The 15,237-nt window shown below is 44.9% G+C and overlaps 1 protein-coding gene across 1 annotated transcript in view; it reads left to right on the top strand.

Moving 5' to 3' along the window:
• Positions 1-15,237, top strand: part of WSCD2 (WSC domain containing 2) — a 49,178-nt gene that overhangs the window by 21,936 nt on the left and 12,005 nt on the right. The window contains 3 exon segments of the mRNA XM_035119701.2: positions 6,200-6,321; positions 9,668-9,842; positions 13,404-13,568. Coding sequence (XP_034975592.2) covers positions 6,200-6,321; positions 9,668-9,842; positions 13,404-13,568 — 462 coding nt within the window.

The following is a 15,237-nucleotide window of genomic DNA, read 5'->3' as shown; positions in this document are numbered from 1 at the left end:
AACAACATTAAGCATACTTTGTACATATCTTTCATGTGTGACCTTTGGAAGCACTTTAGTAAAAAATATCTGCAATTTGATTATCACCTGGTACATACAGAAATACAGCTGTTTTTTCAGCAATCATTTTCTTTACAAATTGCAAACGCAATTTCAATACTCTAGTGCGTTGTGTATTTGTTTCTGAACACAGAATAGCAAGTCCCCTCTGTGAATCAAGATAAGCTTTCACTGGTAATGTTACTTGCATCTTCAAATCTTTAATTATTTGCAAATACCATTCAATATCACGAATAGCCTGAACACAGGTGCACAGTTCACTCTCAGTTGTGGAGAGAAACAATTGTTTGATTTTCCGACTTTCATTCAAAAGGACATCCATTATAATAAAACACCATACCAGACACACCTCTGTAATTATTTTGCTCCACTGCGTGAGATGCATTGCAGAAAATCTCAAAACCTTTGTCAACACATGATGTAAACTGCAACCTATAATGTTTTGTATGTTTGAGATACATTACTACTCTCTTAAGAGCAGGAAAATATTGCGTAGTGGGCTCTTCCACAAATTTTGCCAGAAAATGAAAAGCATACGTTAAGACTCCACCCTAAATGCCCACAAACTATAATTTTCATCATTAAGTTGTGGGAACGTCAAAGCCTTTTCAACTTCAGAAACCCGGTCCACCATCCTGCCTTCTCAAAAATCACAGGACCGCAGCATCAAAAAAAACTTTTTAAAGCTATTCTTCATTTCCAACTCCAAAACTCATGCAGTCCTCAACTCCAATGACTGGGCCCATAACCAGATGTTGGTATATATATACAGTAGAACCTCGGTTTATGAACACCTCGGTTTATGAATTTTCGGTTTATGAACACCGCGGACCCATCCGGAACGGATTAATTCATTTTCCATTACTTTCAATGGGAAAGTTTGCTTCAGTTTATGAACGCTTCAGTTTATGAACAGACTTCCGGAACCAATTACACCCATGCTTCAGTTTATGAACGCTTCAGTTTAAGTACTCCGCGGACCCATCTGGAACAGATTAATCCACTTTCCATTATTTTCAATGGGAAAGTTTGCTTCAGTTTATGAACACTTCGGTTTACGAACACCACGGACCCATCTGGAACGGATTAATCCACTTTCCATTACTTTCAATGGGAAAGTTCGCTTCAGTTTATGAACGCTTCAGTTTATGAACAGACTTCCGGAACCAATTGTGTTCATAAACCGAGGTACCACTGTATATAAGCAGAGCAGCTATTGCGCAACAAAAAGCGGTTGGAGGAGACTTGCAGAGTATAAATAGGAGTGGATTTAATTAAAGAAAAACAACAACAAAAGTTACACTAATCGTAGTTACATAATTACAGAGACATGACCCATTCAACAACCAGAGTATCAGAGAGAGATGGATACTGAGCAAGGTACGCAGACCTCCTCTTATACTGTATGCGATTGCTGACACGCCCCAATCAGTACAACTTGACATCAGCTGCTGTGCTCTCCCACAGCTGCGAAACTAGGCCACTACATTTCTTTCTTTCTTTTAAAGCGATACACAGTTCTGTGGAACAATGATGAACCTAGATTGTAAAACTCAAAAAAGTTGCAGTCCTACTGTACAGTTACAAGGGTTGTTGCTGGAGGAATAAGTTGCCTTTCTATCTTATCGACACACCCACCCCACTGGTTCAGGTAACCAACAACAAGTCTTGTTGTGTTACTCCCAACAGATACACACACACACCAGTGCTTTTCAAATTCAACAATTGAAAGAGGAGCCCATTGGTCTAACCTTAGTCGCTGTTAACAATTGGTGGCCAGTGGCCATGAGAGATTAATTTTAGCTTTTGATTTGTGCAGAGTTCGTGAGAACTGTAGAATTCCCTCAAGAGAGAAAGAGAGCTAAAGAGGGAGAGATCGATAGTGGAGAGCTGTGGTTTGGCATAAAAGCGGTGAAACAGGAGCTATGGCAGCTTGCTTAGAAATAGTCCGGATGTTGGTGACAGATGCAATTTTCCAAATGACAGGAATAAGAGTTCCCGTTGGCTTCATGGCTTATAGTGCTGATAAAGAACTTGGACAAATAAATTGGAAGGGGGTCGGGTTTTTTTCTTCATCATATTTATTTATTTTCTATAATAAAATTAACATTGCTTAAAGTATAAATATAAATTAAATCCCCCATTAATGATGATGATGATAATTTTATTGTTTATACCCTGCCCATCTGGCTGGGTTTCCCCACCCACTCTGGGTGGCTTCCAGCAAAATATAAAAAATAATAAAATGTCAGACATTAAAAACTTCCCTGAACAGGAGAGCCTTCAGATGTTTTCTAAAAGTTGTGTAATTCTTTATCTCCCCGACATCTGATGGGCGGGCGTTCCACAGGGCGGGTGCCACTACCAAGAAGGCCCTCTGCCTGGTTCCCTGCAACCTCACTTCTCGCAGGAAGATTACCACCAGAAGGCCCTCGGAGCTTGACCTCAGTGTCCGGGCTGAACGATGGGGGTGGAGATGCTCCTTCAGGTATACTGGGCCAAGGCCGTTGAGGGCTTTAAAGGTCAGCGCCAACACTTTGAATTGTGCTTGGAAACGTACTGGGAGCCAATGTAGGTCTTTCAGGACTGGTGTTATATGGTCTCGGTGGCCACTCCCAATCACCAGTCTAGCTGCCGCATTTTGGATTAGTTGTGGGTCCCTTCGAATGCTATGATTCTATGCTTTCAGTAGCAACTGAACCTATGCCCCCAAATGGGTGAAGCCATCCCAAAGGAATGTTTCAAGCCGAGGTTCCGGTTTCCGCCGGCAGGAATGGCGGACCTGTTTCCCATCCCTCTGACCTTCGTAAGGAATTTGGCGGTTGCTAGGGGAGTAAATGGCAACCCCCTACCCTCTCCGGGGGTTACGGAGAGGGGCCGCTGGCCCGCGATGCCCCCAGACCCACTCCGACTGTTTATGGAGTGGGGGGAGCTTGGGCTGAAAAGCACTTACGAGGGCCAGGACTCCCGGACGCTAATCTGCATGGCGGGGATTTCCATGGTTAAAGAAGATAATTAGGCTTAAAACTATGGACATACTTCAGAAGGAGGGGAAGAAGCGCTGTTTACTGCTGAGAAATTTATGCTGCTGAGGGAGAGGAGTCAAAGGCTGTATATCATCTGGAAGAATGATTGATGGGGACGGAGCAATAAGGGAATTGAGTTTTGTTTTGTTTTTCTTCATATGAGTTACTTCGTACCTTCCCAGACGCGATGTCCTGGCTTGTTTGGAGTGAAAGAGAAGCAAAAGACTGTGTGAGTTGAACTTTATAAACTGTTGTTACTGAGCATATTTTTTAAAGATGTGGAGTTGCCGATGAGAAAAGCCCCCCCCCCCCTAGTCGGACGGAAGGAGTCCTGGACGCGTTCGGAGGATTTATGAGCTGTGACGCACTTTGAATTGGAGCAGCGACCTGAAGCTAAGTTCAGCTATAGGGCAAGGAGATCCATTAATTTACCAAGAGTTTATGGTTTGATGTTTGGGTCTTCTGCCTGGAAAAGCTGTAAATTTTATAAAGATCGTTAATCTTCATGGCTATGAGAGAAAACGAAAGTGATTTGAGCTTTTTAAGATGGCGCTGCTTCGACGCAACAGGGAGCTCCAGACTAAGAAGATTTATGGGGAGGCTGGACTGATTAACCCACACAGGAGAAAGAACATTTGTGAAACCTTGTTTGATATTTATCTCAGCAGCTGGGAAACAATCGGTTGAAAGTGGAAAACATCTATGTGACTGTAAGGGGAAGATCTGGATTATTATGAACTTGGAGGACGATTTGAACTTTAGAAAAAATACGGCAGTGGACGGTTGCGAGGAATCCCCAATTTCTTGAAGCATGGGAACCCAAATAAAAAATTCTCTAGACGATTTGGCATAACATTCGGTTTGATTGATATATATATGTGTATAATTTGAAATAATGAATGTGATATAATTGGTTTTAATTGGAAAATTAATAAAAATATATATATATTTTTTTTTAAAAAAGGAATGTTTCAAGCCATCAACTTGTTTCAAAATCACTCCTGGCATCCAAACGTTGATTATGACTGCTGCCCCCACCTTGGGAAGCTTTGTGCTAAGTTTGGCAATGATAACTTGAGAGGCAGCCAAACCTAAAGAGAACAGATGGACAAAACGCTTTCCAAAAATTTATAGTAGATAATACTAATTTTTCTTTCACGTCTTACTCTCCCCTCCCCAAATCACCTAATAGCAGGGCATGCCTGGAGCTGCCCTGGATTTTTTAGAAACTAAAAAATATTGTTTGTTTTTTTTAAGTGGATACTGTAGTGTAATTTGTGAGTTCCACCACACCAAAAATGGGGTAAAGTGATGTCAAAGCCACATTTTGGTCTGCCATCTTGAGTCAAAATAGTGTCTGGTATCCAAACATCACCAGGCACTATTTTGACTCAAGATGGCAGACCAAAATCATGCTGACTTTGTTGATATCTCAAGAGGTGGTCGAAACCTTGTGGGCAGTTCACACCAAGAGGATGTTTGGGATCACCGTGTTGATTCATAATGGTGCCTGTTGTCCAAACAGTCACAAAGCCTGCCATCTCACCTCAGGAACTATTGTGCTAAGTTTGGTGACAATATCTCAAGAGGTGGCGAAACCTACGGTATGTCAAAAAAACGGATGAAGTCCCCTCAAAGTCATGTTTTGGTCCACCATTTTGATTCAAAATGTCAGCCAATGTCCAAACAGCAACCCTCATACTAAGTTTGGGGATGATATCTCAAGATATATAGGATGCAGAGAAACTGCTTTCCAAAATCTATAGCAGAATCAAAATCAAAATGACTGAATGAATTGGATCCACATTTCATTTTCTTTAATTCATCTAAACCTTCTTCAGATGATCCTATTTCCCCTTTTAAAAGACCAATATGAAGTTGGAACTGTTCTACTAGATTACTGGCTATGTTAAAAATCAACAAATAGATGCTGATGTGCCAAAAACTGTCTGACTTTCTTTGACCTCTCATTTGAAGAAAGCTATTTGCTGACTTTTACAGACCCAATATTCTAATTTGTGAGCTTTAATTTTTTTGAACGGGGTCAATTTTCAACATATTAGTACATTTTAAAAGACCATAAAAATGGTAATTGAAAAGCGCTCTTATCAGTGAATCAATAAATCCTAGGCAATTTTTTAAAATAACCCCCCCTCCCCCAGAAATTAACCTAGGAAGCAATCCTTTGGTGTCTGCTTACATCCCAGTAACCCATAGGATTTTCACATCTCCCTCTAGAGATGTGCAGTGACGCAAATATTCACCTTGTATCTGCCTTTGTAGCATCTGAATGAAGCCTAATCTGTTTTGGATCCGCTCTGTCATTCCAGTTCGAGTCGTCATTCAGGTTAAATCTGCAAAGAGGACTGTGCAAATATTATTTCAGGAAGCCTTGGTAGAGTTGGTTTGGTTATCTCAAGCAGTGGCTTGGTGTGTAGCTCCTAAGAAAGGCAATCCAGACGTTTTGGACCACAACTCCCATCAGTCAGGGAAGATGGGAGTTGTAGTTCAGCAACATCTGGAAGGCGGCACATTGACTCCCCCTGCCCAACACTGGCACATGGGCACCGTAGTCCTGTTTGGGTTGGAAGAAATGGGGAGTGCCAGGAGGTATTCTGAAACACAGGGCTAGACGTTGCCCACCCATGGCCACCCAAGTGGATGGGTGGGGAACTCTGTCAGGGAGGAAATGGTTGGCTTTATCACATGATCTTCTAGTTGGTTTCAAATGTATTTTTTGTATGTTGGGGTGGTGGGTGTGGGGCCCAATACTTGAGAAACAAGACTTCGAAGTCCCCCAAGAGCCTTGCTGGATCAGGCCCATGGCTTTTCTCCAGCCAGAACTCCGCTCCAGCACCATTGTCATTATAAGAGAACAAAGGAGGCGTTCATGGTGAGTTCCAGCACCTCTTTTCCTAGAAATGATGGCCTGGGCTGAGCTAGATGATCAGGCTGAGAAATCCTAGAAATCCTTTTCGAATGCTCAATTTCAAAGGACGCTTGCCAGCCAGCACCGTTGGGGAATCCTGCAGGATCAGCAGTTTGCCTTTGACTCTGGGAGCTCAGCCATTAACTGCTTCCTTCCCTCCACTTTTCTCTCCTCTCCCGGTTAGACGGCAGCGCCATATTCCGCGGATGCTTCCGCCGGCCGGATAACATCTCCTTGGCTTTGCCGGTGAGCAAGATCATGAGAAACATGTCTGTGGACCAGTGCGTGGACTTCTGCACAGGAAAGGTAAGCTAGCCAAGAGAAGAAGGACAGTGCCCCTCAATGTCCTAAGCTTGGGATTGGAACCCAAGGGGTACGATCTTGCAGACAGAAGGGGGAGACTGCCATGGATTGACTGCATGCAGAGGAGGGAGCCACCAGCTTGGGAACCCCCAAGGGGAGAAGACTCAGAGCCAGGGGGTTGCTGGTGGGATGAGGATGCATGGTCAAAGGGAGAATTATAGAATCATAGAGTTGGAAGAGACCACAAGGGCCATCCAGTCCAACCCCCTGCCGAGCAGGAAACACCATCAAAGCATTCTTGACATATGCCTGTCAAGCCTCTGCTTAAAGACCTCCAAAGAAGGAGACTCCACCACACTCCTTGGCAGCAAATTCCACTGCTGAACAGCTCTTACTGTCAGGAAGTTCTTCCTAATGTTTAGGTGGAATCTTCTTTCTTGTAGCTTGAATCCATTGCTCCTTGTCCGCTTCTCTGGAGCAGCAGAAAACAACCTTTCTCCCTCCTCTATATGACACCCTTTTATATATTTGAACATGGCTATCATATCACCCCTTAACCTTCTCTTCTCCAGGCTAAACATACCCAGCTCCCTAAGCCGTTCCTCATAAGGCATCGTTTCCAGAAGAAATAATAGAAACTGTGAGAGTGACCAGGAGAGAGCAAATCCTATTGAACTCAGTGGGATTTAGCTCTGATTAAAAATGCTTAGGATTGCCATGTAAGGCTGCCCAGTCTTGACACAGTTACTTGGGAGCAAGCACCATTGAATACAGTGGGACTTCCTTCTGAGTATACAGTGTAAGGCTCTCCATTTACAAGAAAGGAATCAACACTCCCTGCATTTCCTAAGAAATGGCTGGCTGTGGAAGCATGGCAGTTGAAAATTTAAAGCGGATTGGTGACCCTTTCCTTCAAAATTATAGGAAAAGCTTCACAGTTTCCTTCATTTTGGTGCAGGTATTCACCACACACACACACACCAGTAGAAACAGGACTCTGTTTTTGCCCCTACACACAGCGCTTTTGATTGTTCTCCAAGAAAACTGAAAAAAGGGAACCGAGGCACCTTTGCAATTCCAGGACTGTCCCTGGCAATTCGGGACACTTGGAGAGAATGAGCTTCATGGCCAAATGGGGATTCGAACCCTGGCCTCCCACACCCCACCACGGACTATCTCTGCTTTCTTACGGCACACAGTTTGGGCCTTGCCCCTGCTGTTGTCAGCCAGCTCTCTGAGGCGGCAACACAAACTCATTGTGGCATGCCCTTTGATTAACCCAGCCTTGCTGCCTTCCCGGGTATTAAATTGCCTGTCAGGCCTCACCACGGCCTTCATAACTCTGTGCTTTAAGGCTCAAATGAGGGCACAGATGTCGTACTCCATGGGCTTTTAAGCGGCCTTCGTCCAGGTGACAAACTCGCGCATTATCCAACTGCCACTGGGCCGTGCTTTTGAAAGGGGTGCCATAAGCCTGGCTGTAAAACTCTTGACTGTAGTAAATAACTCTTTGACGGCAACAGCAATTTCCACACCACTGCTTTGGGAAGGGAGAGAAATTTGGTTTGCATTTGCAATGCAACCCTGCCCGGTCCACATTTCTGAGCAAAAACACATCAACTCAACTGCACCTTCAAACTTTGCACTTCCGCAAATGTTTGCAACATGTTACTCAGCCAACGAATGTGTGCAAAGAAGGGAGATGGGACACACAAAAAGTGTACGTTCGTGGAAAATTACCTCCAAAAATGCATTCCTTATAGGAGAATGGCTTTCAAAAATGCATATATTAGGGGAAATTGTGTGTAAAAATTTTTTTGCACATATCCAGAGGGAATGTGCAGGGAAGCAACCCTGTGAAATACAGTGGTACCTTGGTTTACAAACACAATTTGTTCCGGAAGTCTGTACTTAACCTGAAGCGTACTTTAAACCTGAAGCGAATTTTCCCATTGAAAGTAATGGAAAGTGGATTAATCCGTTCCAGACGGTCCGTGGAGTACTTAAACTGAAGCGTACTTACCCTGAAGCGAACTTTCCCATTGAAAGTAATGGAAAGTAGATTAATCTGTTCCAGACGGGTCCCCGGAGTACTCAACCTGAAGCGTACTTAACCCGAGGTATGAGTGTAATTGGTTCTGGAAGTCTGTACTTAACCTGAAGCGTACTTAACCTGAAGTGAACTTTCCCATTGAAAGTAATGGAAAGTGGATTAATGTGTTCCAGACAGGTCCGCGGAGTACTTAAACTGAAAATACTCAAACCAAGGCGTACTTAAACCGAGGTATGACTGTATACATATAATTTATTCCCCCCCCCATAAAATTTATATACCTATTGATTATATATTTAAAAAAACCAAGTGGCTTACAAAAGGAAGAAAACTATCAAATAATCAGTACAAACAGTTAAAAGCCACTATTTCTAAGAAGATAATTAAAATGAATGATAATCTAAAAACAGATCAAAACACCTCTAAGCATTCCACATATCCAAGCAGGCTCGTCTAAACCGAAATGTTTTTATCAGGCGCTGAAAAGATGAGTTGCCGATCTCTAAACAGGGGTGTTCTATGGTCTCGCCCTTGTCAGAAACTGTATTGCAGCATTCTGCACTGACTGCAGCCTCATTTCAATTGCAGGGGAAGCCCCTCATAGAATGCACTGGTAGGGGTGTCTTAGAGCAGCAGATGGAAAGCGCCCCTAAATTATTCAATTCAGTTTCACAGCTTAATGGAGATTTGAACCCAAGACCCCACAGCTGTGCCCAACACGATGAGGGCATCCAGATATTGCTGTGGCCTTCCCTTTTTCATATTTTATTTTCAATTTTCAATAACAATTTAACATCCAAATTACTGGTACTTACTTATTCATCTTTTCTAGAGACAGAGTTTCCAATTTCTCCCCTTTATTACCTTACACATTTTTAGTTTTCCATTCATTACAAGTCCATTGATGACCCTAATCCACATTACTTCATAGATGCTATGTCAATCCTGCTAATGTTTTTTAAGTCTTTACAGTGGACCTTAAGATATTCTATAAATTCAGCCCAGCCTTGCATAAACTTTTTTTTTCATCTTTGTCCCGGATTTTCACGGTCGTCTTTGCCATTTCGGCATAGTCTATCACCTTAGTTATCCATTCCTCCTTTGTTGGTACTTCCTCTTCTTTGCTGTGGCCTTCCAGAGGGACTACAACTTCCATCATCCTGCACCACTGCCCATTCTGGGGGTTGGACTAGATGACCCCCCGGGGACCCTTCCAACTCTACAGTTCTATGATTCTAACTGCACTCCTCCTCAAAGGCATTGCACAAAATTATTCTCCCCTGTTGCTTCCACCAGGAATACCCACTCGCGGCGCTGGCTGCCACCGCCTGCTACTGCGGCTTCCCTACGACCCTCTTCACGTTGCACGAGAGGGAAGACGAGCAGCTCTGCTCCCAAAAATGCAGCGGCGAGGAATTCGAGAGCTGCGGCACCTCCAAGTATTTCATCGTTTATCAGACTCAAGTTCAAGGTAGAAAGGGGTGGGCAGGCTGCTTTGTATGGAAGTGATTTGCAGGAAGAAGGTCCTATTCTCAACCCATCTGGCACCTGCGTAGGACTGGGGAAGATCCTCACCCCCCACTCCCGTCTGAATCCTTAGAGAGTCATTGCTGGTGTAGATCAGCGTTCTTCAGCCAACAATGGGACTACGATTCCCATCATCCCTGACAATTGACTAAGCTGACTGAAGGTGATGGGAGTTGTAGTCCATCTGGGGACCCGAGGTTGAAGAACTCTTGTGTACAGTGATCCCTTGGTTTGCATACGCTTTGGTTTGCATACGTTTTGGATTACAAACACGTCAAACCCGGAAGTGCGTTTGCAACCCTTTTTTTGGATTACAACCCTTGTATTATTATTACTAGTGTCATTCAGCCTGTTTAATAAACGGGCGCTAGAGCATTCAGCCTTTTTGGGCGGCGGCGGTGCGTGGGGGGGGATTGGCCCCTCCCATGGCCGCCGCTTCGTCGGGGCGTTCCGCTGAGCCCAGCTGGCTGGTGGGCGCCCAGGAGAAGGCCGCGATTCTTCTGAGGACTGCGAGGGAAACGGTAGGCAGAGCGGTGGGGGTGGGGAGAGCGTGTGTGTGTGCGTCAAGTCTCTGCGTCCAATCCCTGTGTCCGTGGGGCACATGCACAGTAGCACGGACACAGGGACACAGGGAATCTGGACGCAGAGACACTTGCATATTATTATATAGGATTACGAACAAAAATTTTTTGGAGGCCCCATTGGCGAAAGCGTGCCTTGGGTTACAACCATTTTTGGTTTACAAACAGACCTCCGGAACGGATGATGGTTGTAAACCAAGGTACCACTGTACTGTATATGATATTGTTACAAAAGTTGGGGGTCTCCCCCAGTCTCTGCTGAGCAGTAGCAGGATTCCAGTGGGTTCCCAGCACTCACCCAGGGTCTGTGTTCCTTTGGAGTATTGAGACAAGGCAGAGACTGCCGTAGCTTTAAGAAATATGATTTATTTGCATTTTTGCACCTGGAAAATGAGCAGAGCTTTCCAAACTGTGTGTCGCAAGACAAAAGTGTGTCGGCTGCAGTGTGTAGGTGTGTTGTGCGAACGTTTCCCGTGCTCCTCCCAGGACTGGAAAGGGGTCAGTTTTGTTAGGATTTTGTGTACCTGATGCAGGGTAGTGTGATTGGTGTAAAAAAAAAAAAAAGAAACCTCATCCTTTTAATTCTTTTAATTACCAAAGATATAAATGTTGCTTTGGAATGAAACAGTAATTACCGTAGTTCCGGCTTCCATCAGATAGATAGCTCCGTTGGTTAGATGCAGGAAACCGCTGTTTAACTTTTGCAAGAAGCGGTTTGCCGCTTCCTTTCTCCATTTCCCCCTTGTTCCCTTCTTCTTCTTACTCTATTAACTCAGTTCCCTCTCTGGACTTGTTCATGCGTTGCATTTCTATGTGTTGCATTCAGACAAATCTCCTTTTGGCTCTGTTGAAATGGACGTAAGACGTTCACAATGGCTTTGAGTGCTGTGGATTTCAAGGGGAACAAACTTCCAATAACTTAAGCAGCAAATCCTATGCATACTGTTACTTGCACCCCAGTATGTATGTATGTATGTATGTATGTATGTATGTATGTATACCCCACCCATCTGGCTGGGTTTCCCCAGCCACTCTGGGTGGCTCCCAACAGAATATTAAAAACACGATAAAACATCAAACATTAGAAACATACCTAAACATTGAAAAGTCAGATACAGTAGTTGTTTATTTCCTTGACATCCATAGGGCGGGTGCCACTACCAAGAAGGCCCTCTGGCTGGTGTGGGAATGTTAGGGATGTGGATTAGGATATATTATTAGATAGATCCTATCCAAGCTTGTGTTAACAAGCTTCCAATATCAGCAGAGTGACATTCCCCTTTTGTGCGCAGCAAAGCGTGTGCGTTCAGGTTTGCTAAAACCTGTACAATAATATTATACTTTATACTTTAATATTATACTTCAATATTATACATCCTGACAAAGTCCCCTTTGTCCCTCTTAAAAGAAATACACAACACAGTGTTTATAAAATAATATAGAGTTTACTTACAGTTTCATCCTGAGTTAACAGCATAATCTCAGAAAGGCAGGCTTGCTTAGAAAAGTTACAAATATATATACAACTGGAGACTACTTAGTAAAGTGAGGCTCCATCGGGTCTCACTCTTGGCAGCAGGCCAAGAGGGAGAACCATCCTAACTGTAGATTCTCTGGAGACGTGTTCCCATTGAAGAGGAGATGGCTAAGAGAGAGAATGGCTGCTGGCTAGGGGCTTTTGTCCCAGCTAAACCATCTCATTTGCATGTCTGGGGGAACAGGGACTTAGTCAGAAGTCCCTCCAGGTGAGTTCCTGTTAATGGACACTCTAGGAACTGTTGTGACTTGTCTGCCCCAGTGTTCCATCCCACAGCTGGTTCCCTGTAACCTCACTTCTCACAGGAAGGGAACCACCAGAAGGCCCCCAGAGCCGGACCTCAGTGTCTGGGCTGAATGGTGGGGGTGGAGACGCTCCTTCAGGTATACAGGGCCGATGCCTTTTGGGGCTTTAAAGGTCAGCACCAACACTTTGAATTGTGCTCGGAAATGTACTGGGAGCCAATGAAGGTCTTTCAGGACCGGTGTTATGTGGTCTCGGCAGCCACTCCCAGTCACTAGTCTAGCTGCCGCATTCTGGATTAGTTGTAGTTTCCTGGCCACTTTCAAAGGTAGCTCCACGTAGAGGACATTGCAGTAGTCTCTCCATCAGCCTTCATTCCAAGGAAACCAACCACCTGGTAGGTGCAGGAAAACGCCTGGTGTCTCTTGCCACTCAGAGATTGAGGTGCATACTGTGAGGGAGAGCAGTTACAGACAGCCTCCTCCCCTCTTGAGCTCAAGCTCATCTCCCAGCGCCAGTGGGAGCGGGGAGGGGGATGTCTCAAGCAGGGAATCAGGAAGCATGGCTCAGGTAAGGTATCAGAGCCACTGCTCCGCTCAGGAGAGGAAATGGGAAGCAGGGAAAGTGTGACCAGAAGACCGCTCCCGCCAACGCCAGAATTGCGCAAAAAGCGGCGTGGGCGGAGATTCAATGTTCCCAGGCTACTTTGCTGGAGGAAAACGCGGGAAGCCCCATTCGGAGGTTCTGAACCAGACTGACAACATGTACATAGTACTGACTCTGCACTGTAAATAGCTTTCACTGAACAAAAGCATGAAAAGGCAACGTCGTGAGGAGTCTTTACTCTAGAGTAGCTGCTACCGCGCCTGTGACACATACAACAATATGTTTTTAATTTTATTGTGAAATCACTTCAAGATGCTTTATAGGAAGTGATTTCTGAATGAAAACATAATAAAGAAACCAGCAGAGACAGGCGGGGCCTTTTCGGTGTTGTCCCCTCACTTTTAGGATTCTCTCTCCCAGGAGATGTCCAAGGCTGGCCACCTCATGAGTAACTTGGTGTTTTGTGCACTTTTTCCCTCCCAGTGACTGCAGGATCCCTCCATTCCTAGCTAACGCCTTCATTTTGATCTGCTCACAGATAACCGCTGTATGGACCGGAGATTTTTAACGGCTCGGGCCAAGCAGTTTGTTGCCCTTGCAAGCTTCCCTGGGGCGGGCAATACCTGGGCACGGCACCTCATTGAATTGGCAACAGGTTTCTACACTGGCAGCTACTACTTTGATGGCTCTCTTTATAACAAAGGTGAGAGGGGAGTGCTTGTTTTCTTTTGGAATTTATTGGTGTTTTTAATATAAAAAGAATCAGGAAGGGGGGCTGAAACCCTTTCCTGTAATTAATCCACATCTGCACTATCCACTCGAAACATTATGATAATACTTTAAACAGTCATGCAGTGCCGTCTTAAGCGCCCCTGTCGCCATGGTGCGCCGGATCTCTCCGGCACCCTTCCGCCCCGTTTCCCAGCGCGGTGGGCGGGTGGGCGCCGCGCACAGGTGCGCAGCGGACCGGCGGACCGACCGGCCAGCGGGCGGGCGCAGCTCGCGGCGCCCTCCTGGCGGGCCGGCGCCATGGTGCCCTGCCCCACCGGGGGTCTACGACGAGCCGGCCCTGCAGTCATGGCTTCCCCCAAAGAATGCTGGGAGTTGTCAAGAGGCCTCTGTTTTCCTCCCAGAGCTGCAATTCCCAGAGTAGCTTAACTATCAGTCCCTCTTCCCAGATTACTCTGGGAATTGTAGTTCTTGTAAGGGAAATAAGGGTTTCCTGAGAAATCTCAGCACCCTTAACAGACCACAGCTCCCAGGATTCTTTGGGGGAAGCCATGACTATCTATGGTCTCTTGAACACTCTTGCTGTCAACAAGTTCTTCCTGCTGTTTAGGCGGAATCTCCTTTCTTGTCACTTGAAGCCATTGGTTTGGGTCCTAACCTCTAGAGCAGAAGAAAACAAGTTTGCTCCTTCTCCCAGGGCCGGGAGCCACTGCGAAACAGGCTGACTTCAGACCCTTTTATGTGAATTGCGATCGGTTGCCTGGAAACCAACTGCGATACTCCCCTGGAAGTTCTGCATCGTCAGAGCTTTAAAATATCCATGGTATACAAAGGCAGATCAGTTAACAAGAGGAGTCTTCCTAGGGAACCAGGGGGAGAAACCTCAAGGCCGTCTCAGAATACTGTACCAAAGAAAAGCCCCATTACATCAATCACTCTCCGATATTCTCCCAGGGAGACGAGGAATGTGCAGAGCCTCGACTTAATGATTCAGTCAGGCCCAGCTACATGCAGTTTGTCTGTGACCATAAAACCAGCTAGTAAGAGCAGGGAGCAGGATTAACAGTCTTAAACAGAGAAGTGCAAATTGAGAAGTAAGAATATCTCCAGATCCTGGTGTGAAAGAGGCCAAATGTTTTGGGGAGTGGGGAGCAGTCAATTTAACCTCCCACCCCTGGTATGTTTCTGTCAGGACTCCATTTTAAATGTCTGGGGTGGTAGTGGGGAGAAGCAGCATCAAATTCCCAGTCAGATTTATAATTACTTCTAATGCACATAATGTTGGACAGAGAGGTTTGGAAGAGGGATGCCTGTTCTCCAGTAGCAGAGTTAAGCACAATGGTGATCACTCCAAGCATTTTAAAACTTGGTTAGGTTTGCATCCACCTCATCCACCTTAGAACAAACACTCCGCATCAAAATACTTAGGCTAGAATAAATCACAGGTGCTTAGCATCTGTGTTTCCAGATGTGTTACTTGGTTTCCAGAAGTTCCAGCAAACAAATCTCCATCCATTGACAGTAAAATGAAAATAAAATAAAAAAGGTTCGAAATGACTTAAAAAGAAAAGTACTTGGTTTCCTTACAAAAAGGATCATGCAATCTTTGGGTTAGCAAAGATGCAGGTTGTAAAATCTTCCTT

The sequence above is a fragment of the Zootoca vivipara genome, chromosome 6 (assembly GCF_963506605.1).
Source record: "Zootoca vivipara chromosome 6, rZooViv1.1, whole genome shotgun sequence".
Lineage (NCBI taxonomy): Eukaryota > Metazoa > Chordata > Lepidosauria > Squamata > Lacertidae > Zootoca > Zootoca vivipara.
The sequence above is the reverse complement of the archived record's forward strand: the minus strand, read 5'-3'. Positions and strand labels throughout refer to the sequence as shown.